The 25,591-nt window shown below is 40.1% G+C and overlaps 1 protein-coding gene across 2 annotated transcripts in view; it reads right to left on the bottom strand.

Moving 5' to 3' along the window:
* LOC115792913 (phosphofurin acidic cluster sorting protein 2-like) overlaps positions 1-19,455 on the bottom strand; it is a 46,236-nt gene extending 26,781 nt beyond the window's left edge. For both annotated transcript variants that reach the window (XM_030747542.1, XM_030747543.1), the window contains exon 1: positions 19,144-19,455. In XM_030747542.1, coding sequence (XP_030603402.1) covers positions 19,144-19,355 — 212 coding nt within the window. In that variant the 5' untranslated portion in view covers positions 19,356-19,455. The remainder of the gene's footprint in view (positions 1-19,143) is intronic.
* Between the last annotated feature and the right edge of the window lie 6,136 nt (positions 19,456-25,591).

Raw genomic sequence — 25,591 nt, 5'->3', positions numbered from 1 at the left:
ATACAGCAACAATATTTTATCAGGAAAAACAACACTAAAAAGCAAAGAAACACACACAGCACACTCAGTTCCTCTCCTCTTTCATGGCTATACAACTATTTCACAATCCTGCTTCCTTTCACTCTCACTCGCTCCCCTAAAAAACTTCCCTCTGCACGGAGATACTTGACAAAAAAAGTCAACAACTCTGAGGCCAAGTTTACTAAACTTCCTCCTGACCCACTTTTTCCACCAGCGCTGTTGGATTAAATTGTGATCAGTCTGAGATACAGATAAGAAAGAAAAACAAATCAAACAAATAACTATCCAATCACTCATTTTTCTTGAGAGCCACTTTGCTATACTCACTGACTTCATTCAGGCACTCCCTGCTAGATGAGTATGATTCACAAAGACTCAGACAGTTCAGTACAGAGAAAACTGGGGTGTTGCAGATGACAAAAATGGAGTAGTTGTTTATTACTGAATATTGCGTGGGGTGGCATACACTGTTTTTTGTTTTGTTTTTTTTACTGACAGTTGTATTTAAATCATATTTATCTTATCTTTTACATTTATTAGGTCTTAAACCTTTTAAAAGGCTGAAAGACAGTTTTAATCTTAAAAGTTAAAGTAACAGTTCAAATAAAGATTTGTAAGAGCCGAAATTCAAATTGTATGATAACTGCACAGGATTATAGGGCTTCAAAACTAGCCAAAGACTACTAGATTCCAGGAGAGGTTTTTCCCAAGTGTCTCAAAAAATTATTTATACACATTCAATGATGAAAAAAATTTGAACAGGCCAGGAACTTAGTGTTCCTGTGATGACTCTCTCTTGGCCCACTTAGTGATGACAATCCACTTGGCTGCAAGATTATATTAAAGTACCTCATCTGCCTTGGAATAACAGTTGCAAATCTATTTGAGGCTGGAGTAATTAAATGTTAAATCTTCTAGGTAATGCATGGATCCAGCTTGCCTTCCTGTGAGGATGACTCATCGGTCGACCATAGTTCTCTGTCAGGACACAGGGAGGGAGGGAAGGAGGGAGGGAGAGCGAAAGTAGGGCTGATGCTTTAACAACATCTCTACCCCATCACAGCCATCTCTCCTCACACACTCACTCTGCAGACTCTGATTCACATGTAATCAAAAAGGCTTCGGGCGCTGAAGGGGTCACCTAGGGTACTGGCGATTTTTTTTTTTTTTTTATTATTATTATTATTATTATTAGAAGTGTTCTCACCACTCCTGCCTGCCAGTGTGTTGTGTTGTAAGTGAAACTCATGGCCATCTGTTGTGGCCTGGTGCCAGGCTGGCCCTGTGCTCCTACACAGAGCCAGTTTACTTTGCCACTCAAACTGGGATTTCAGTCACAGACCAGGTGTTGCACAAAATCACTAATCAACGTGGTAAAATAGCTAGCATACACTAGTTCAAGGATAATTCAAGGATCATTTCAGAAAGGATTGCCAGTATGGTATGTGTTTGTTATTATCAAAATAGGGGGGGCTGCTATTTGTGTGTGGTCTCCCCTTCACTCAGCAGATACTGGCACACACTTGAGATAAAAATAGAGGCTTGCAGGAACCCTTCATAAGATGCATTAATCCTGCTTTTTTTCCTTGTCATTCCCACATTCCCAGAGAGACCCTGGGGTGGAATCACAGCACACCTCTCTGTGCCAAATAGGACTAAAGCAAAACAGTGTTATCAATCCATAAGGAAAGGCAGGGTGAGTGGAGAATTCATACAACAGTCTCCAATTCAATGGTTCAGGCAGTGGAGAGGAAAGATAAGTGATATATTTTCTGTTTCCCACTTGATAAGAGCCCATGAGGGGAAATCCTTCCTTTCAATTTCAGTGCTTGTGCTGGTTCAGACAATATACCACCTGCTAAGCTCTTCTGATTAGGTTATCATTGTGATACACTGAGTTCATTTATGTCAGAATCCTGGTTATAAGTCCTTTACGGGCTGAGTGTGAGGGGGGATTACAGCATACGAGATGACTGTAAAGATGCATCGTTCAGAAAGTTATTTGATAAAAAATGAACTTGAGGGTGGAATTTATTCCAGCGCTGTTGTGCATCTAGCAACAACCTTCACTGTTAGACTAATGTGCCATGTCACATCACAAAAACTGCTCTGAAACAGCTAGAGAAACACGAGTTTAAATAGTGCTATGTGTAAGCACCAAACAAATCCCAATAGGAAGCTTAAGCTCACCAATGACTTCCCTTTCAAATGGCATATCATAAATTATGTTGCAACTGCAGGTGTGTGGTGCACTTTGGTATCAATTTGGCTGTCTTGGCTGGGTTGTAAGCATGAGTGTGCCAGTAGATTGGTCTCTACAAGTATCTAAATGCAGGAGCATAGAGATTCCCAAATGACTGAGAAGGAGACTGCTGCAATGGTTAGAAAAAGAAGGACTTTTTCCTGTAGAAAACTTTAAATAAACTTATGATTACTTTTTTTCCCCGTTTAGACTTCTTCCACTCCTGTGACCTTCATGTTCAGAGTTGCGACAACTATCATTTAGGATTAGACTGCAGTGAGTCAAGCATAAATGGCTCTGCTGAGATGTTGGCGTCACAGCGCGAGCAATGACCAATATGTCAATCATAACTAGGGTATAAGGCAGTGAAGGACTGAGACTTATATCTTCCAATGGGCCAAATTTAGTAAAAAGCAATGGTGACATCATCTACTGACACAGTCATATAAAGCAATAGGCAGTCGCACAATGTCATGTCAAACTGAACAGTCACTGACTGCTCTGATCAGCCCTCCCCAGGAAGTGTCTGAGTGCTGAACTGACTGTATGGCATCACTCAGCAGCATAAGTAGTGCTGCTCCATCTAAGTCCATTAGTGAGCCGAAGTCACTCACTGTACCATTACTAACTGTTGACCTTTTCTGCCTCTAAAGTAAAGCAAGGCCATTAGATAACGCGGCCATTTCCGCCTTTTAGATCAAACAGGCATTCCAATATCACCAAGGAAATCAAAACTATGGAGGTGGCAAATCTTTCCATTTGTGTCAACTAAGTAAAACTGTTCAGCCAAGCAAGGAACTGTTCAGACAAGACGAGGAAAGATAAAACATTTACATGAAAATCTCTGTAGCTGAAATGGAAAACACAGGGAAGCTTTCAACCATAAATATGACCCCATTTCTATGCTTGTTTAACACTAATCATCAACTTTTTCTGGGCTAACCAAGGAACTAAAATCTTATTATTCAAATGGCAAAAAATACCATATCATCAACATGCTCAGTTCACTCCTTATGAAACAGAGGGAAGGTGTGCACCGGCAGAAAAAAGCTGTACCATGTGGGATCTTAATTAACACCATATTCGGTTTTAATGCTTAACTAATCATCTTTACCAATTACCAAATGAACTGAAAGCTCCTGCTGAAGTCGCTGTTGTAAAAGATAGTCTGTCTGTAGTTACACTTAAATCCTTTCACTTTTTTCTGTGGTGGACAAACAAAACAGCTTATCAGGCAGTACACTCAAACAGTTGTGGCCAAATATTTGCTTTTAGATAAGAGCCCTATGATTGTGGGTTATGGAAGGCTTGCATATTATCTTATCTTTTCTCTCTGCTAACAAAAAAATATAGGTAAAGATGTAAAAGTAAAATCTGAAGTTTCAAAAATTTAGTTGTGTATAAGAATAAAATGTTGTAGATTACTTGCAGGATAAGAAAACAACAGATTTGGCCGAGTCTTGGCCAAGCCTATCTATCTCTTCCTGTGAAGAGTGAATATTTCGGCTCACCTCTATCAAAGAGATGCATGAACATCAGAGGAAAATCAATTGTGAGAGGTGGATTAAAAGGTGGACAGCAAAGTGGAAGTCAGTCAGACACATATTCTGCACAGCTAATAATTCTTTTTGTTATCTCCTCTCTGCAGACAGGCTGGCTTTCTTTCATGAGGGAGCCTGACACAGGTTCCTCTGGAGTCAGCTCATGAGTTTGACACTGTGTTAAAACTATACGACTGAAGACTGCTTATGTCTCTCTCACACACACACACACACACACACACACACACACACACACACACACACACACACACACACACACACACACACACACACACACACACACACACACACACACACACACACACACACACTCTATATTTCAATTACATCAAAAAGTCTGAAACCCCAAGAGTATTAGTCTGGGCATCAGGTCACAAGACAGACATTCTGTGAAACAAAAGGCAATTTTTTTGGTTCCTCATTGTACTATTGCTGTTAGACAGTAATCTGCCAGTGTAGCATCTGCTGTTTCCTCATTTTCATAATTCTTAGAAAGCCGCATAGACTCAAATCAGTCAAGTCTTCTCTCTTTGTGCAAGAATTTCAGTGAAGGTAACTGTTGTTCAACATTCATTAGCTTAAACTCAAGCACAATCTGCTCAGCTCAGTCACCGCTTAAAGAATCTCGACACAATGACACACTCCATCAGCAACTGTGTTTTTGAGGCGTAACAACAGCACGACTCAGAAATGTAAAACATGGAAGATAAAGATGGAAGCTCCATCCAGTAACACTGCACAGTAACGCTGCCAAATCCGAGATTTGTTTGAGTGGTAGTAACAGATAGTCCTTCAAGCTAGTGCAGATTTAGAGAAAATGTAAGTCAAAGGATAAATGTTTATAAACTTACATTTCAAATTCCATTAAAGATAAGCTACAAGAATGACTGAGTATGCAGTCTTGGAAAGAAAATCCAAATCAGCCAAAAAAAATAGAAATGTAAATAAAAGGAGGAACTGCAATTGGTGCATGTCTTGAAAGCTGTCTCAGAAATCTTGAAGCTAAAAATATTTAATATTTCCACTACATGCAGTAAAGCCTCTATTAGGTTGATCAGTTTACTACAGAAAAATATATGAATATCACAATATCAAAGTGTATATCTGGCCTGAACTAGTGCTCATTCTGTCTACGTCAACATCTTTCAAAACTAGTCACCCAAGATGCTCTGCCAAGAGTACATGCAGTTACTATTAGTAGGCTATTCCTGGACATCTGTATCTGCTTGTCACTGGTGATAGAAACACTTCTAAATTTAAGAGCCTACAAAGAGACAGCAGCTGAAGTAGTTAAAGTTCCAAGAAAAAAACAAACTAATTTTTTTGTTTTTTTTTGGGGGGGGGGGGGGGGGGGGGGGGGGGGGGGGGGGGGATTATGGTGCTTATGCAGAGGTAATGTAACTGGGTTGTCAGCTTTGTCATGTTTTCCACTGCATATTTGTCTCAGATAAAATGACAGAAGCACCTGTAGCAATTCAACTGTTTCTAATTTGGATATTTTTTTTTCTTCCGTGAATAAAAAAAACAAAACTTCTCAACATATACATTCCCATTGAAAGGTTCATTGTGCAAACACGGACATGGCTCTTTATACAAATGAATGTGCAAATGTGCATGTACTGAAAGAGAGGCCAACAAACCCTCTGAATTTAACTATATGCTGCCTAAACAAAAACACACTTTTGTAATTCATCCTGTAATCCCTTGGTCAGCATTCTAGTTGATGTTTTGCCAGTTCCATGCCCTCGGATCACTGCACAGCAATTGTCAGAGGCACAAAGCAGAGGGAAGTGGTGGATGGAGGATGAGTGATGTAACAGAGTGCTCAATGAAAAAGACAGTCTATGCTGGATATGTGCTGGGGGGGGGGGGGGGGGGGGGGGGGGGGGGGCTTCCGAGCTAAGGGGGGGAAAAAATGCTTTTAGTGGTTTTAACGTATTATTTCATGTATTTTCTGCCTGAGACGTGAATGCAGTTGCATTCATTATAATAAAGCATCCTTGAGTGTAATGCACTGCATGAAATTCTTAAGGCGGCTGCATACGGTACCAGCTTACATGTGGGGGACTAACAAAAAGCAAAATTCTCTGCAGCACAGCTAAAGCACTGCATTCTTTAAGAACACTATTATTTGCTCATATCTGGTTGCATAACTTAAACCAAATAAAAGTTACGCTAGTATAAAAGCTACTTCTACTTAATATTTCATTCACTTACAGCAAAAACAAGGAAAAGTCTATTCATTGGAGGGATTGCTTATGGAACTCCTGAGTTTTGTCCAGGCCGCAAACCACTTATGTTCTGTGTCTTTTTAATATTTTATTAATTCTCTTTCAATCAAACTGCAAAGAAAGCAAAAAGGCACAAAACTAAGCCCCGCATTCTCAATCTAAACTCCAACACACCCACATAAATGTTCTACGACACATTTTTTTTAGTGTTTAGACAAATATAACAAAACAAAGGAGGCTGCAAAGCACTATGGCTACTGCTGGAATACAGCAGTAGCCATAAGGTAAGTGTGATAGGGAATTTAGAAGTAGCTAGACTATTTTTTTGAATCCAAATGTACTTTATAAGTGATGAGGACTCATACAAAAGACCAAACAGATCAATTTTTGCAAGTTCACAAAGCAGAATGTTCCATGGGAGCTTAGCCTGCACTTAAGCTTACATGCAAAAGCTATTTTAGCCCCCAAATATCTAGTTGTTTGTGCCAGATGGCCATATGCTGGTTGGGCCTTAATTCCCTGAATGAAATCTTCTGATGGTCACAGTGACAGAACAGGAAGAGGCTTTGACCAGATAAAACAAAGGGAACAAGAAGAATTAATCTGGCAAACCCTCATTTCTGTAATATTTGTATGAGGAAAAACACATATGGTTATAACAGCAAGGCAGCAATATAAAAATGGAAGCAAAAAGCTCTTTGATAAGACTGTAACTATACAGAGCAGCTTGTGAAGTGCCAAAGAGGTTTTAAAGCTGCAGTCATAGGCTTTAGGAGGCCATGTTGTGTGTCCATTTTCATGCCAGCACATTGTTAAATGCCAAAAGGTCAGAACTGAGTCAGACATTACAGAGATGGCAGCTTATCCTTCACCGGAGGGGTGTACTACAAAGCAAGATTAATCACTTAGTGAGCTATGTCAAGATTAAAGTCAGTTTTCTGTGTTATGGAAGTGGCTCTCTTTACCTGGCTAACTCATGCAGAACACAAAACCTGGTTGAGAGCAAGTTATGTTCAAAATGTTGGTTTAAAATCAGCTGCAAATGCCACATTTTTTTACTGGTTCTCTTATTTACATGTTTTAAGTGTGTTAAAAAAAAATGTCCACTATGTTTTAAATGTGCAAGTTGCTAAGCCATACCTTTCTAAAACCTCTGAATGAAGTGCAAACTGCATCTCACATTGTCACAGGAATATGCGTGTATGCATATGGTGACGCAGAAAATGTACAGATGTTGTTATACTTTATTCTAATCTGCTGCTAAGTCTCTTTTACACTGCTGGAACTGCAGCTACTAGAACACAGAACACACACCAAGAATACTTATTCAATCAATAAAATTAATTTATCTTTGTTCTGCCAACAAACTGAAGTGCTTTCCATGTTTCTTTTATTAGGGTACGGGGCAGTAACATTTAATGTTTAAATGGATCCAGTTTAAACTTTCAGAGCTCTACTGTGCAGCTGTCACCTTAGAAACAAACAGCAGCACTCTGTGTGATAAATCCCAAAATTAACACTTTTCTGCAGGATTAATCTCCTGTCTTATTTGCAAGAGTGTTGCATTTTATTGTTATATATTTCATGTTCTCTATAGATTTTCAATCATTTTATCATCATCATCATCAGATAACATCTGACTCGAGTAGGTGGCACTCACAGGAATCATTTTATGCAGAAGAAGAGTCATATAACCCATGAAACGCCCCTTTTCATGTGAGCTTGCACAGAGCCTGAAGCAGAAAGCTCAGCTTAACAGAGAAAGATGAAAACCCACCATCGTGATACCCATTATGTCCATCTGAGAGTTTAGGTTTTGTCATGCCAGGTAATACAAAAAAATAAAAAATAAATCCTGGCTATGCTGACCTTTGTTCGTAGTATACCCCTCTGAAGTGACTTCACTAAGCTTAACAGAATCCTCACAGTGTTGTGCAGTCAGACGCTTAAATCTTTTGAAAATCAAACACTTGAACTCTGGATGGAGAGAGCAAGTCATCCTGTCCTGTGAGTCAATCTACTGCCCAGTTTTTATGGTAGTAAAACATATATAACAGCTAATGAAAACAGAGTCAGCCACAAAAACAACTCAAACTTTTTATGAATTTTCCATTAATGCATTTCAGAAACTATTAATATAACATGAAGCCAGTGCTCAATTCTGAACCAACCTCAGTTGTGAAGCTTACTCTGCTGTATGTGGTTCAGACAGTGCTGACAGAATTGTAAACTATAGATTCAGAGCCACAAACTATGTGATCAAGGAATTTTCTAAATGACTCCAATCATCTTTTCTGCATTTTGTTTTGTAAATAAAAAAAAAAGGTATTCCTGAATTTACCTTTGAAAGGCAAATATCCATAAGTAACATCAGCTGACTGTTTGTCAAGCTCTAAATGAAACATCAGACTTGTCCTACAGGGTACTGAAAAGTCTGGTTTCTTCCCTCTCCAGCTGCATGGTCAGTTTATTTTCATATTTTGCCAGACTATGGGTAAGTGCACAACTTCCTTGCCAGTGTTTACATCCTTGGTTTTTTGGAAGAACCATGACCACTGAGAAAACCCAAAGAGACGGGATATTCTTGCATTTGAAAGAAAAAAAAAAAAAAAAAAAAAGCAAACACAGATTCAAACCACACACAGTGTAAAGGTTATAATTAATTCTGCACAAAAGGAGAAATATTGTAATTTAAGAAGCAGCCACACACGTCCCACATTCAATACATAGTTTAAGGCACTGCTGAGGTGAACTTTTACTTTCTAGAGCCAGCTGATGCATGACTTTCCAATGGTGTCATCACTCAGGTACAAAAGCACCCTGACAGATGTGATGGAAAAAAAAAATAGGGAGGGGAGATTGTTTCTAGGAATGAAAGAGAAGAGGATGTAATAGCTGTGCTCAGATTGGTCATAACACTCTGTAATGAGGTCTTCATGAAGTCTGTGGTCATGAGGCTCCCCTGAGCTGTGATAGAATATGACTGCTGTTGGGATTATCTGTGCTTTTTATGTAATTTTACAAGTGAGTGGTGCATTACAGCTCAGTGCCAGATTTTATTTCAGTTTGGTGATTTAAGCTGCCAGTGCTCTACCTCAAATACTCAGATGAAAAAAATGTATGTCCGACAAGTGTGAATCAGAGGCTTAAGCGGTATCTGCATGTTGTGAGGCCGTTCTGTTACACTCCTCTCTGAAAATGATGGGCAGCAAGTTTTATGTTTCCTGCTGAAATAAATATGGGTCAAAGGGAAAGGCATTGTTAGAGGTTAGTCCAAAAAAAAATGCTAAGGTTGCTGTTAAATGAGAACAGGAAATGCATGCTTACATTAAACCTCTCCATATATTTTATCATCCAGTAAACAACATGCTGAGAAAGCGCTTTTCCCAGTTCTACTGGAACTCCACCAAATGACCAAACTGGTCTTAAACTGGGTTAACACATCCCAGTGACAAGATTTATGAGTCAGCAAGTAGGAAACAAATGCTTTCGGTTGCAGACACTCCCACTGAGATCTGCCAGGCTATTTTAGCTTCTTATTCAACTCTCCGGCCTCTTTAATACTAATTAAACATACAACCTCATGTTGCAGTCGCACATTAGTGATCTGACAGTAATTTTCAGGAGCTCAGTAAACAGTTTCCATCCTTTGTTGCATTTTTACAGTGGTAAACAACTCTTTTGTCTTGACCCTGAACACAAACCTGTGAGGAAAGGCAAGACATGATTGTTTACAGGCAATATCAGAGCCAAAGATACCTTGACTAGATCAGCTACAATACATCATAACAGAAATAACAAGAAAGATAATACATGCATAACATGCAGATAATCCTGATAGTACATTCTTTTAGTAAAAGTAATGCCTTTAAATTCCTGCCTGCTGCATCCAATAGATTTCAAGTGACTCTACAGTAACTACTCCAACAGATACAGGTGAATGCTGAGAGTGTCACTGTTATAGACAATGTTATGGCTGAACTTTAAAATCCTATTAAAGGTGGATGGTCTTCCTCACAGAAATATTCCTTTGCCAGAGGTCTACCGGTTTGATCAAAGCCTTAACAGCAAAGCCTTGTTCCACTTTCTTTGTCCAGCCTAGTGACCAGGAAAATTCAAATTCCTTTAAAGATGAAACCAAATACTGAAAAAACAAAATGTTTAGAGGCCAGTTTAATGTAAATCTGGAAAAATACCAAACAGTCATTTATTGCTAGAGAGGGTTGGATAATTATAAAACATAATGATTACTGAATATCATATCCATTATATAAGTGTGACACAGAAGGATCTGCTAGGGTGCAAGTGAAATCAATTTTGTCATCAGAGAATGTACACAAGGCTCAGTGAAGATGTTCTTCTACCCCCTCCAATTTGTCATGACTGCTACGACACTAACAAGGACACCAACTGGGCATGTGTCCTCTAAGGGGATTCAAAGCCAAAGAGAAAGTAGTATAAGGATGACTATGGGTTTCTGGTGTCTAAAGCTGTGCACACCAACAAAGAAGTATAATGCAAATCTTACTGTGAACCCCTGCACGCTAAGAAATGATTGGAAAGCATGAATATATTAAAATGTACACAGCCTGTAGGAGACTAACATTTATAGCAAGCTTATATAAGCCTTTTTGAAAAACCACCAATGATTCATCTTTAAAAGCCATGATGAATGGGCTGCATTGTGAAAAGATGAAAGTGCAATGAAAGAGCTGGCAAAGGAAAGCCAGCCAGACTGCTGCGTTGACCCCCAGGAGCTTTGACACATCTATTGCGCCTCGTCAGAAAAGACCCCATCGGAGTTTTCATGAAATACTGTATATCTGAAGTCCCTAATTCTTTTTAATGCGGTTAGTCAATCTACCACCTTTGATATGAATATAAATAAGCAGACTCAATTTAAATGGCTCCAACACCTAGCCAGCAAAGACTATATGGCTGCTCCTATCTCCAATATAATGCCAGTGCATTGAAACTGAGTGAACTAGATCATATCTTTCAGTTACATTTAAACATTGCTGACATTTCATCTAAAGGATCTGTGCTGCTTTATTATACATATTTAATACTGACATATGGTGCCTCTGCTGAGCATCAGACAGGATTAAGTCTGCCCTTTAATTCTTGCATCCACCACACCAAATCTGTCTGCCCTCATTAGTGATCTGAGAATTTAGAAACATCAGCTTCCTATAAACAAGAAAAAAAAAATGTCTTTATTCAGGTTCTACTCATGCTTCACATTGTGTTTAGTCCTGTGGAAACTGCACTAGATATGGCAGTATGATAAATCGAGTATAGAAAATATTGCTTGAGGAAGCAAGGTTGTGTGTTGTCACTGCTAATGATGCTAGAAGGACTTCAGCTGACAGAGAGGCCTTTCCAAACCTGTACTGACTCAGAACTTTTTCTGCAATGTAGACAACAGTTTCAAGAAAGAAAAATGATCAGGACATTGAACTGGGAATTGTGCAATCGACTATACAATGGTCAGCATCAGCAAATACTTTCTTCCCTAAAGTGATTAAAAACATGATACAGCACCCCCCCCTCCCCATTTTATACATCCAAATGACTAATGGACTAACTGTATCCATGCTCCAGCTTCTTCAGAGATTTTGCACAGAGATCATGTTTTTCCTTTGTACCAGTTCAGCAGTAATTTTAACACCAGTGATGCCAAGGTGAGTAAAAATAGAGAGCTGAGGCCAATTAGGCTGACAGTGTATGCTGCCAAGTAACAAGCACACTGTAATTTTTCCATTACCATAGATAAGCACATGAACATGGTATGATAAATATCTGTTTTTATGCCATGAACCGTTAATTAATGTGGTTTGTAAGAATAAGGAGAGAGATGTTAGATGTTATGCTCTGTGTTTTAAATATTAATCTTACAATATATTATCCAAAGTTCCCATGTCCAATGCTTTATAGCACTGTTGGATCAAATAAACTTAGCACAGAAAGTAAGAAAATTTGAGTTTGGTTGGTTATTTCTTTGTTGTAACAGTGCTTCTTGGTAATAAATCTTATACTGTTGGAAAGCCTGTTTAGTTCCTCGTAAATGGAGCCACATCTGTATGAAAAATGCATTTGTGGGTTGAGCAACAAAATTGAATATGTGGGTTGGCCCATGAAAAATCTTCTCTGCCAATGAAAAAACAGCTTATTCTGCTGTTGACTCTTGTTTGGTTTAATCCATTAATTGGATTGGATGGTTGAAATCTGAAGAAACAAGACATACTGGCAATTTAACAATTTATTAATTTAACAATCGGGGGCCTCAGCAGCATGTGGAAGAACCATACACAGCCACAACAGCCTGGCATCTCCTCCTCATGCTGGTCACACACGGCTGTGGGATGGGATATTCTTCAACCAGCATTTGTCACAAGTCAGCCAGCATGGCTGTGTTGGTCACTCTGGTACGAACAGCATGCCCAAGCTGAGCCCACAAGGGTTGAGGTCAGGACTGCAGGCAGGCCCTTTCATCCTCTCCATTCCCAGATTCTGGAGGTAGTCTTTGATAAACTCTGCCGTGGGGGTGATCACAGTAATCTTGGAGGATAGAGTTCGGGCCCAGAATGGAGGTGTGGGATTGCCACTGATTGCAGAATCTCGATATCTCTCTGCATTGAGATTGCCTCCATTTATGACAAGCGTGATTGTCAGCACCTGGGGCACCAGAAGCTCCAAACAAGAGTCAACAGCAGAATAAGCTGTTTTTTCATTGGCAGAGAAGGTTTGGCAAGTTTTTCATGGGCGCAACCCACATACTCAACTCTGCTGCTCAACCCACAAATGCATTTTCCTTACAAATGTGGCACCATTTAAGAGGAACAGGCTTTCCAAAAATATAAGATGATTGCCAAGAAGCACTGTTACAACAAAGAAATAATCAACCAAACACAAATTTCCTTACTTTTTGTGTCAAGTTTACACTTAAAACAGAAACATCAGTCCTTAATCAAATAAGTATTCATATCAGATGTAATTTCAGTCTAGTGCAGACCTAATTTCATTCTATGAAACCATCAAGATCCTTGGATTTAATACAGAGAAAAAGACAAGGTGGCACAACTGCAGTGTGGCTCAAATGATCAAAGGCACAGAAACAAGAATCCAGACAGTTCAGACTCCTTAATCTGTGATTAGACAAGCAGGCAGGGCATCCAACTCGATGGTATCTGAGAGTTGTCACTCTGGGGACCGTTATGTCCTCAACCAGACAGAAAAGGCAAAGATGCTGATTCTTTTTTTCTTTCTTTTTTTTTAAACCTTTATTTTACCAGGTAAAATGTTTGAGAACCAGTTCTCATTTACAAACGTGACCTGGCCAAGAGGCCCCGATAGAATCAGGCCCACTACACATAGATATACATAAACATATAAATATACCAAAAATAAATAAATAAATCAATAAATCCGAGATTAACATGGGGCCATTATGAGAATAAATGTTTTATTTCTGAAATAGTGGTGTCTGTGTTACTGCTAGGATATACAGCTCAGGAAATGCCTGAATGGGAGAGTTGAGAAATAAACAGTGCAAGAACAAGAGAGAAAATATGAGTTGAGAGACACTGTCCCCAGTGTGCTTATTTTGACGGGATCCTCCCTGTATCAGAGGACACTTTCCTTGCCTCACTTACTGGCTCAGGAAGCTGGATCTCTTCACTAGCAGAGACCCCAGTATCCGCCCACACAAGAATCTGGCCTCGCTCCCATACTGAGGTTCACGCGGGGGGAAACAAACCTTTCTTCCCTTTGTGAGACATTCAACATGAGCATTCAGTGCATGCCTGATCACCATAAAGCTCAGGGCCAGTTCAGCAAAACCTTTCAATAGGGTGGACAATCCACAGCTCCAATCCTGGCCCCCTTCCAGAGAGCAGGTTGTTAGTCAACAACAGAAGGGAGAAGAGTGCTGAAGCCAGACTGAAGGAGGTTGATTTCAGTTCCACCAGCAGCTCTCTAGTTGCCAGGAATGTGGAATGTTTCCCAAGGAAATTCCTCCTCCTCCAGGAAAGCAGGGAAGGAAACCAAGAGAATTTTGACACATATCAAGCAGTGGGAGTAAGCATGAAAAAGAGGGGCGTGAAGGTGCTGATTGGTCTACTGTTAGCAAAGTGTGTGAACAGCATGGTGAGCATGGAGCCAAGTTGAGATCTTATTTGAGGATACGATAAAACAAAAGGAAACTACTTTAGTTATTAATATGACTAAAATCTGAAACATATTTATGAAAAAAGGTCCCATTATGTGTTCTTGTTTCTCTGATATGGACAATAAAAAAGTCATAATCCAAAACTATAAATTACATTTGCCATGTTGTTACTTTCAGTATCTGCCTTTAGAAATAGAGCCTTCTTTCAGTGAGCTGTCATTCCTGTAAATGCAACTTTGTTCTGAGATATTTATATTTTGCATAGGCATCTTGCCAAGTATCAGGCCAAGAAGTCAAATGTTATTTCTGTAATAGCGCATTAATAATATCCATTAATAATAGCTTGCTTCATTAGCAGCCTTTTTTCTTCATCATCATATATCCAATACGGACATTCAGCATAAAAAATGCAGTTCATCAGGTATAGCATATCTGTAAATATTACATCAGGTGTCAATCAAAGATTGCAAACGAGATGCAAACGGACATACAAGGCTGTCACAATCCTGAAGGGCACTGGAGGTGGCTGATGTATATGATTCCAAAAGGAAGCAGAGGATTAAGCAGACAGTGTGTGTGTCCAGCATGAGATTACTAGCTCCTCTTTTCCTGTTATGAAATCAGATTACAGCAGCTCCCCTGCTAAGAGAAACAATACCCATGCCTTGAGATGAAGGGACTTATTGAGGAGGTGAAAGGGTGAATTAAGATCATATTATCTGACAGTCAGGCCTTCTTTACGTGTATCCAGATTTAATAGTTTCAGCATAGGGTTTATCACTGAATTTACTGCAAACTGGAAAATAAATCCAAGAGATTAAGGCCATAAATGATAACAGAAATTGCATGCTAACAGTATAAAGTAAATGGTTATGCACTGATGCACGAGAGATTTTTTTACATATCCCTTATGCGTCACAGAATAAGGGATATATATAAAACTGTCTTGCTGATGGCTTCATCGCTACTGACCCAGAACAAATACGACACAATAATGTCGCTCTAGTTTGAGCCTGGGTTTGTTTTTGTTTATCTTCTAATACACAACGTAGTTCTGTTTGATTCACTATACAGATTGAGGCAGAAGAAACAAACATCTGACCAGAATCTGCAAAGTACACTCAACTACTACTGAGATAAGGCTCTGCCACTCATGAGAGAGTAAGGCCATCTTGGGACTCACATGAATCAAAGACAGAAAGAAGGATGCTCTTCTCAGCAGAGATAAACATCAGACGGGAAGAAGATGTTTTTAGTAGCTTGTGAGCAATCCGAGATGTATTCACCCCTCTGAATTCAGAGGAACTTTATAGAGAGATTTTTATTTGGAGCATATATATATATATATATATATATATATATATATATATATATATATATATATATATATATATATATATATATATATATATATATATATATATATATATATATATATATATATATATATATATATCAAGGACACAAATATTTTCAGCTCTACAAAACATTTTCCATTTAGCAACCCAAAGAGGATGATGTTTACTCTGAAAGCCAACAATTTGGTAGTAGGGAAGTAAGTTAGTTATAGCTTCATAATTCAGCTACAATTTTGGACACAATAGAGGTTGGAAAGCTTTTATGGAAACATAACCACACTCCTTTTTCACTTTTAGTGATGAGGGTAAATGCCACAACCCTCAGTCTCACATTGAAATTGTTATATCAACTAGGTGCCACTTTTCAAATAATGCCTGGGTTCGGTTCGGTCTCAGGCAGTACATTTCCAGGTCTTTTTGGGGTTTGGGCATAAACATCATTCTAGACCAATAAAGTCCATTTTGAACTTGACAAGAAGCCAATCCTCTCAACCCGCTACACATTCATTATTGTAATAAGATAAACACAGCACCATATTTTGACCTTTGCATTAGTGTCATTCCTGCAATTACCTCAACAAATTTCTGCCCTGTTACAAATATAGGGAAGTCAGTTGGATTCCTGAACAGGCTACTAAACCTCTAGGATTACTCTCAACATTCTGCTATGTAACCACAGGTACACCTGTCTCTTTGTTATACAAGAAGATTTCTGGAGTCCTCTTGTATATTATATCCCTCAGCTGCCTTTGGTAAATCTGCAACATTACCAAAGGAGTTATCTATTTTTTGAGGTGGGGAAAAAACTTAGGGGGAAAAGCAGGTTTTTGCAATACTTTAAAAAAAAATAGGACGTGGTATTTCACTGGAGGGTGGCAGACTGGCAGGTATGGCAGTGCTGGAATCAAAACAATGCTTCTCTAACTGTTCCAACAGCCCTGTTAAGGATGGAGCTGCCACAACACTCGTCTGACGGGTAGGAGCCAGAATATTGTATCGTGCACCCGAATAAAACCGTATATGCATTTGGAGAGAACAAGAATTTGACAATCGCAAGAGTGCAGGTCTTTGTCTAAATAATACATCTAAAACACAAATGTCATTTTATCAAGTGTAATATCAGCATTAACATAAAAACAACAACATAAAAATGAAAGGCAACAAAAACAGAGGTGTTTGGCATAACATTTCAAGGCATCATTTTGTGGCTTACTGCCATAGCTGGGTCATGTGCAGAACAGTCAGAAACCACAAATCCATGCTAATATAATAGCATATAAAAGCTAACAACATGTTTTCCATTGTGACTAAAACATCCTTTCCTGAGCGTGGCTTTCAATGGAGCTGAAGGGCTTAGGATTATTTACCATGTTGTAATTATTAGCAAACAACAGCTGTGTGTGATGTTTTGGAGTACCACAATAAAAACAGTCAGCTGGTAACAGCCCTATGCCCTCATCTGAAACCATGCCACTTAGCTGGACACCCACATTTGCTAAAGGCCAGTTGGAGAGCAAACAGCTGCACACAACATGGCCCAGCCCCTGAAAGAATGCCAAGGCAGAATCCCCAAAACAGGCTTTGGGTTGGGCTTCATGCAGGACTTTTCACACTAGCTTAGGATAAGTGGTCTAAAAACACATAAGGCAGAATAGCCTGTGAGCACTGTACCTCAGAGCCACCACATATAACAATAATTACAATAAGGCTTTTCAGACTAAATAAATAATTGTGTCATGAATTAATATGCCTGCTAAGTTCCTCTGCATACATATCAGATCTAACAAAGTATCCCATTCATCAACAAGAAAGCCTTGGTTCAAGTAACAGTGAATGGTAAACCTTCACTGTACGCCTCATTAATAATTCATTTTCATCCTCACCCATATTCATCTTTGATACAGTGCCTTGTACATCACTTCAGAGAACAGTGTAATGACAGAGATGTGGGAAATCAATGTACTGTGTACAGCGTATTGTATGAGTGCACCAATATGTTGTCTGCTTTTTCTGCAATCCAGTCTTAAAACTTAACCGATACAACTATCCAATTCATGGCTTCTGAACAACAAAAAAAAAATCTCAGGCATTTAGTCACAGAAACATACATGACTGTACAGCATTCGCTGTGGACTGCCCAGGAGCTAATATTTAAAAACAGAGAAATCATATTTTCAGAAACAGCACTACAATGAAAAAGGGCAGGGAGCTGTCGAATCTAAAAGCAATGCTGTAACTTCAAAGACTATTCATTCTCATTCCAGCTGGCTTTAAATCGTTTGAACCACCACAGCCAAACAGAACAATATTCAATATTCACACAGGGATCTGAAAGATCACCATGACGGTGAATTATCATGTTTTCCACATGCAACGATCCCATTCACACGCAAACATGCTCATGCAGGCACTATGGAGACAGCAGGCACGCACGCACGCACGCACGCGCACTCTCTCACTCACACACACACACACACACACACACACACACAGCACGCTGACTGTAGAGGAAACCCTCCCCTTGCAAGCCCACTTCTATCCCAATGAGTGGAGCAGATCTAGGTCAAAGCTGATTAATGTGCCCAGAGCTCCCCAGAGGTTTCTGGTCAGGTGGCAGCAATGCCTGCTCACTGTTGAAGAATACTAACACAGAGTGTTGCAGAAGATTACTGCTAACACAACATTTAAACAACAACCTTAAAGCAACAATCAAAACTATTTAATTTCTGTCAAATTGGATACTTTGTCATTATTGCAAGTAGCTCTGTTTCTGGTTGTTTATTGCAGTTTATGACAGGGTAGCCAACTCTGACCTATAAGGACGTAAACACAACACAACCCACAGCATAAGAACTTAAAAATTCTGGGAATTTCAAATGGCCGGGCAGCTGCTGAACAGCCCGTTTGCTCAGACAGCTCATGACATACTGCTGCTCAAGATAAAAAGGATGTCTGTTACTTATGAGAAGAACGGCATCCATGCCACTGTATTTATAGTTATGCTGCTATTGGGTGGCATGCATTCCGTATACCTAATCAAGCACAGGCCTTCCTATTATGTGCAATGCTTCAGCACCATAGACAGAACATTAAAGAAAGCTAGCAGACCCCTCCTGACAGATAAACTGAGTAGCTGAACTTTTGTTAGCCATTTATAACGATCGAAATAACATTAAAAACACCGAGTGTTAACAACAATATTAGAGACTTGTTAATTCGTCTGAGCTATTAAGACACAACTGGAGATTTTAGCATTGGTAATTTTAGCCCACTACATCTTAATGCGGGAAAAATAAACATGCATTTAGCACAAAACATTAGAGCAACTCCAAAACATTTGCTAGGTAGCTTTTAGCATTAGCCACTTTAGCATTAGTTAGCTTGACAGTTAGCTGCCCAACAGTGTTCTGGAAATGTGTGGCAACCCCGTCCATCCTGCCTAACGCTCCATTCAGCGACGGCGCTGTTAGCCCTGGATTTGTCAAGCGATATGGTGGTTCGTAAACATTGTGCTTTGTGGTATTTTTTTTTTACGCTAACATGCCACTGTTAACGTTACCTCGGAACGCAGCTTGGGGATGATCGGTCTATCTCCCAGGTCGCAAAGAGGTTCATGGGTACAGGCATGCTGCCGGAGCCCGAGCCCAGGACCACAGCCCCGGCTAACGCTCCGGTCGGGAGGCTTGTCGGCGCTGGTCCACCACCGCCACCGCTACTCGGGTTCAGGAAAGCGGCACGGACGCCTCCTCTCTCTACAGCCGCCGCCATCATCACCACCACCACTGCTTGGGGAGCAGCCCTAGCTAAGTGTCGGACGAACGCGGGAGCCGCTGAACTCCGTTGCTGCCTGCTCCTGTTCCTCCACACTGACTCCCAGCTGCTCCACACCGACCGGAGATGCTGATAGTCGGGGCGGGGCCTGTCGCCACTGATACGGAGCACGTCGCTGCGTCCAGGGTGGGACATCCTTACTATTAAACTTAACATTTAGCATACACACGACAGATTTGTTTAAAAAAAAAAATAGACATCAGGAAAAATACGTTTTGTGTTTTGTATATCGGTAAATGATCTTTCATTTCTTTAAAGTAATATTATTTTCCTCGGCTTTGTTTTTGGTGAAATTTAAAGTGTTTCCACTTAGCTGCGTAATAAAAGCGCTGGCCTAAACTAAAAGATCACTCTGCACTTTTTCAGTCAATAATTTGTACTCTTTCCATTTAATCCAGTTTTTTTATATTGTCATTTATGTATTTTTATGAGCATTTTTTGATTGTTGTCATTTTCAAAAAACTGCAAATAATAAGTGAAAGAAAACTTTATTTTCGTATGAATTACACAAAACATTTATTCATTTAATCAGCAAAGTAATGTGTGTAAATGACACAAAAGAAATCTTGTACAGTTGGCTTCAGTACTGTCCACTTGGATTTTTAAAAAAAATAACTTTTTGAATGTTATTCATGATTTATCATCAGTCTTTATTATCGCTCAGTAATTGCGTAATAACACCTGGTACAGGACATTTGAATCACTTATTGTTCTCATAAGGCAGGTGTTGTGAAACCCGCTGAGTGTAACTGTGACTAAAGACTCTGGAAACCTGACTTGACATGACATGCTCAGGAGGGTTTGGTTAACGAGTGTGACAGCCTGTTTAAAGTGCCTGGGAAAAAAAACAAAAAACAAAACACATCCTCCATTTGTCAAATGTTTCTGTATTTTGAAATATTCTGTGATCTTTTGTAATAGCAATGCATCATTTTGGAAATTCTGATCTATCATTGCCGGCAATTTCACCTTGGCTTTAATGACTTTTCATATTGATTGTTTAGTCTTGCACTAGAGCAGTGAAGCATTATCAGAGCAGTCTTTTTTTTTTTTTTTTTAATGAAAACGCTTCTTCTTCTTTATTGCCTGTACAGTCTCATGGGAGGTGTTGTTCTTTCTGCAACTTGTCACACCTGACAGTGGAAACATCCCTTAATGATGGAAGCAAACATAATACAGTGTCAAAATTGGTTATAGTTCACAGGTCAAAATCTTAATCAGTTTGACTAAAACAGTATAGAATTCATCTTTCACCCTAAGGAGGTGCAAAGCCATCTTTAGTTATATCAATTTTAGAGGTAAATTCCATGTGCTCATATAAATTTGAATAAAAAGAAGAAAAAATAGTTCCCTGTTTAGTATGTATGATAGTATGTGTGACAGTCTTAAGGGGGGGGGGGGGGGGGGGGGGGCTGCAGATTGTCAGCAGTATATCAAGGTATGTAGTCATTACAAATCTCCAACAAATCCTGCTTTCTGATTCTTACAATTCCTTCCACTATTTTCTGCCCAATATGTTAACTGCAAAGGATAAAAAAACAAAACAAAAAAACATTAGTGAATGGGTGCATCGCCACCTAGTGTTTGAAAAAAGGTCTACAGCAAAATATGGAACATTAAAAGCTATGGTTACAAATTGAAATTCATCCAATAGATGGCACACTTTCTACATTTATGGGAGAATATTAGGAGAAAGCTCTCTCTCCTCTTCTCCTCTACCTCTCTCTCTCTTGATTGAACCTCCTCCTCCTATAAGTGTGAGTGGGTGGATGCATATATTCTGACACTGTGACACTGCTGATGCTTTCACAACACAACAGTCTGACATTTTATTATCCAGCCTTTCGCCTTTATTGAACTGCAGCAACTAACATCATAACACCCAGCCATTAGATTGTCACATAACACCTGCTCAGTGGCAGCCGTACGCCCACAAAATTAAAGGAATTACTCCTATTCTAATATCAAGTGAACAAGGAGCTGGGGAAGGAGCGAGGAGGTTGTGACTGCTGATCTTGAGATCTTGCAGGGCACTGACAGCTGACAGACTTTGCCAAAGAAAAGATCAAGAAAGTGAACATAGCAATGCACCTCTCTGACGTCAGCCTATACTGAACAATGTGTTGCCTCTTAGGTAACGCTAATTTATTCCTTCACAGATGTGCGGCTGAAAAACCGCACATCTTTCATAATACCAGAGTGATAAAAAGGCAAAACGCGTGCTTCCAAGCAGATCTTTATTTTTAGGTGTGTGAGCTATTGTTCGAGACTTGTGACATTGTTTGCGTACCACCTCCACACCATCAAAGTCAGGCATTTTTAATGAGCAAGCCTTTCATTAGAAGCTAAAAACAGCACTTGCCTTAATCACTGCACAGGCTGCAGCCACACACGTTCCATCTTAAATTTAGAACTTCAACGGCATCAGATTTTTGTAATGTTTGTGAAAACTTGGCAAAGTTATTAAGACTGGTAGGAAACTTTGTATCTTTCCCCCTGATGAATGGGGGGTTAATAGGAAGTACCTGCTAAAACCTTACTGCAGTTTGGCAATACAATGCAAATGAATCAAATCTGATAATGTGGCCATTGTTCTAGGAGAGAGAGAGAATATATTAACATTGTCAATCTGTTCACAAGTGGGAGCCTATATGCAGCAAAATTTGGACCATACTGGTGCATTAATTAGAAGTGTTTAGGGCCCGCCGAGGAGCACTGAATAAATTCTTGCCAGCCATATGCTGACCCCTGAGGTGCGCAGTGGCGTTGTGCTGCGGATGAGTATGAATACTCATTTGCAGCACAACATACTGCGTGGGAGCAGCATGATACCTGCAGCACAGAGTGTTTATTTGAGTTTGTGCCTCTGGAGGCAGAGTCAGCATCTGCCTTCCTACACACTTTATAGTTTGTGGTCATAAAGACGTTAAGTGGACACAATCAAAAGAGACAGATGAAAAGAGCTCCATCTTCTAACTTTAATTGCACCCATGCATATTTCAGAAGTGTTTTGTTCAGTTTTTTTTTTTTTTTTTTAAAAAGGATGTTAATGGACATATTTTCCTTGATTCACCGAGTTTGCTATCTGTGTAGGCTTTCACTGAAGTGCTTGGTGTTAAAGTGGTCTCTCAAGTCAAGCTTTGCAGAGGGAAAAGGGTTAACTTTCTGCTCTATCAAAGCCAGCCCATTTAACATGAGTTTAAAGGGGATCTCATTCATCAGGGAAACTGTGCACAGCGTTACTGTGATGTTTCCCATTTCACACACATATTACAGCCGGCTCCAGTGTCAGCTCATGGTGATTGGTCTTTGGTGAGCAGTCGGGCACAATTTAAAGACCTTGTCTAGGTGTAATCTGCTGAAACCATTGCCACATGGCCTGACACAGTATACACAGCAGATAAAGCCGAAGGATATCTCTCTCCTTTGTAAGATCTTTGTACACCTCTCACTACTAATAACACTTCAAAACACTAACAGCTGCCTATAAGCTGCTGATCTAATTAAGGTTTTGCAAGCCTAACACATTAAGGGTATTATTTTCATGGATTATATCCTCCGTTAAAGCACAATTGACGTGTCATTTCCTGAATTTTTGATTTACCTCAGGTATCATCATGCATCGTGTGCGTGGTTTGAGTTTGTGAGCAGCACGCATCTGTAAGGGATATGAAACTGAAGCTCATCATGCCTGTGAAAACAAATGAGAAAACATGACTGAAATCTGTAAACAGCAAGAAAAAAAAAATGAAACCACCAGAGGAATTCAAGCCTGAGTGGCAAAGCTCATTTTAATCAACAATACCAAAAATCCAGTTTTAATCTGTTTCTAATCTTTTTTTTTTCCTTGTGAAAAGAGGACAAAAACATCTTTGTTAGGAAAGAGGTCCCCGTGATGCATCTTGGTGAGCAGAATAGTTTAGCATTAGCAGATAAAATGCAAGGCTATACAGCTGAATGGCTGCTGAATGTCCTTGTAGCATTTGTCACGTGAGTTGAGATCTTGATTGCCCGATAGCCCAAGCCTGGTACTGAATGGACAATCATAATTCAAATTTATAGAATTGCTAGAGAATTAATTGTATGATTTAGAATCGAATGATGAGTGTCAATGTAACAGAAATGATAGTTGAAGCAATGTATTAAGGAAAATTGTGAAATCATTGAGCTAAGGCTAAAATGAGGAACTTGAAACTATTGCCTAAGTTAAAAACATGTTGAGACATGTCCCAGATTGGAAAGTACCTAAAAGACCCATATGTTAATAAGAATGAAGTAATGGTCAAAGTCTAACACCCCAATTGGACAAAGGCAGTGGGGTGATGGTCTGTCATGATGAAGTATGAAATCTAGGATGTGTCTTAGATTTAGGCTATAAAAGGTGATGTGCAGAAGCATCAAATGAGAATTTCAGGAGTTTCTTCCCCGGACAAGGACTGCTCTGCGGAGAGGACTGGCCCAAACCCTCTGTGGATACTAATTCGACTTTGAACAGCCCTGTGGAGTATTCTCCCTGCCTAGTAGTTTAAGTTGGATGTGTCTGCTGTCGGATTTCTGTCTTTTGGACTTTGTACTGAGTCAGAGAGGACTTCTGGACTACAGCGTGAGGATCACAAAAGAGGACAGTTAACAGAAGGACAGAAACATTGCCCTTTTGGACTTCTCCTTTTTCTCCACTTCACGGAGGCAGTTTTCAACGGATTGGAGTTGGGTGTGGTTGCTTTGGCCAAGCGACTCACTTGAAGCCTTTCCTTCCCTAAAAGGATTTTTGAACAAAATTGGATATTTCCATACCCCCCTCTTCATCGACCCAGCTCATAAGTAATTCTTTTCTGATTGATATCTAATGATTTTGAGATTAGCTCTATGATTGATTTAAATTGATTCTGAATTCTGAATTTTGAGTTAATTACTGAATTTTAAGGATTGATTAGGATTGATTTTGAGCTATTGCAATTTGCTTGAGTTGAACCTGCAAAATAAAATTTGGCTCTAAAAGGTCAGAAGAAGTCTTTTGACAATTATTTCTCCCATTTTTGGTACACCTAGTCTCATGATAGTAAAACTCTAGGCAATTTAGCTCTAACACCTAGCTCTATTTTGGTCACACTAGTCTATGGTATCCACTTAAAACTAACTTATGTCCCTAGGGCTTTCTGTCCAGCTTTTAAATTTTTTTTTTTTGTATTTTTGGCCACAGCAGCTTTTGTTAGCAGTGGAGAGAGACAGGAAATGGGGGAAAGATACAGGGGAAGACACGTGGGCAAATTGGCGACAGGCCGGGACGCGAACCCGCGCCGCCTGCACTGCAACGCGGCATATGTATGTGGTCCCTGGCTTTACCACTAAGCCACCCAGGCGCCCTAACCTTTAAATTTTAACCTGGCACATACCAAATGCACAGATCCATTAGGGGTAAGCCACCACAACTGACAGGACTGAACTTCGGGCCCAGCTGCGGGAAGCCTCCCTGACTGGCAGCACCGGAGGAGCAGAGGGAGCGGGGCAGACGTCAGGATTAACGGTGGTCAGAAGCCAGTCGAGTTACCCCGCCACAGCTTTAAGTAGTGTTACATTGAATCAGTTGGGGTAATACTCCGCTGACGTGTAGCCAGGACCCTGTTTAAACGGAGAAGCTGTCACAACCGTACCTGTGGGATCTAACACATGGTGCCCAACGTAGGGCGCGAGTGGAATAAGAGACTTTCACCGCACTCAAAAGAAGAAGAACCCAGATAGCAGCAGCGAGACCAGCCGACGCTCTCAAACTGTCCAGGACGGAGTGACGCGGACAGGAGAAGTAGCAGCAGACATCGCTGGAGAAACCCAGACCAACGGGAACCTAGACGACTCTGCAGGGAGGCATCGACGCCTGACTCCATCTCTTGTCTCAATGCGCTACAAGAGGCTTTGGAGGAGGGCGGCTAGAGACGACAAAGACAAAGACAAAGACGAAAAAACGCCGTCCAGGCCGGAGATGGCTGAGGCAGCAGGTGAAAGGCTGCCTGAGGGGCCCAAATCAAATGGAGTGAGCCTCTGGAAGTCACCCAATGTGCCCAGTGAGGAAGAGACAGAAGCGCCACCCCCCTCAGATGCAGAATCAGGAGAGGCATCGGGAGCTGTGGCACCGGTGGTTGCCAAGGTCCAATTATGGACCTTGATTCATGTCGTCCCAT

The sequence above is a fragment of the Archocentrus centrarchus genome, chromosome 15 (genome assembly GCF_007364275.1).
Source record: "Archocentrus centrarchus isolate MPI-CPG fArcCen1 chromosome 15, fArcCen1, whole genome shotgun sequence".
In the NCBI taxonomy this organism is placed as follows: domain Eukaryota; kingdom Metazoa; phylum Chordata; class Actinopteri; order Cichliformes; family Cichlidae; genus Archocentrus; species Archocentrus centrarchus.
The sequence above is the reverse complement of the archived record's forward strand: the minus strand, read 5'-3'. Positions and strand labels throughout refer to the sequence as shown.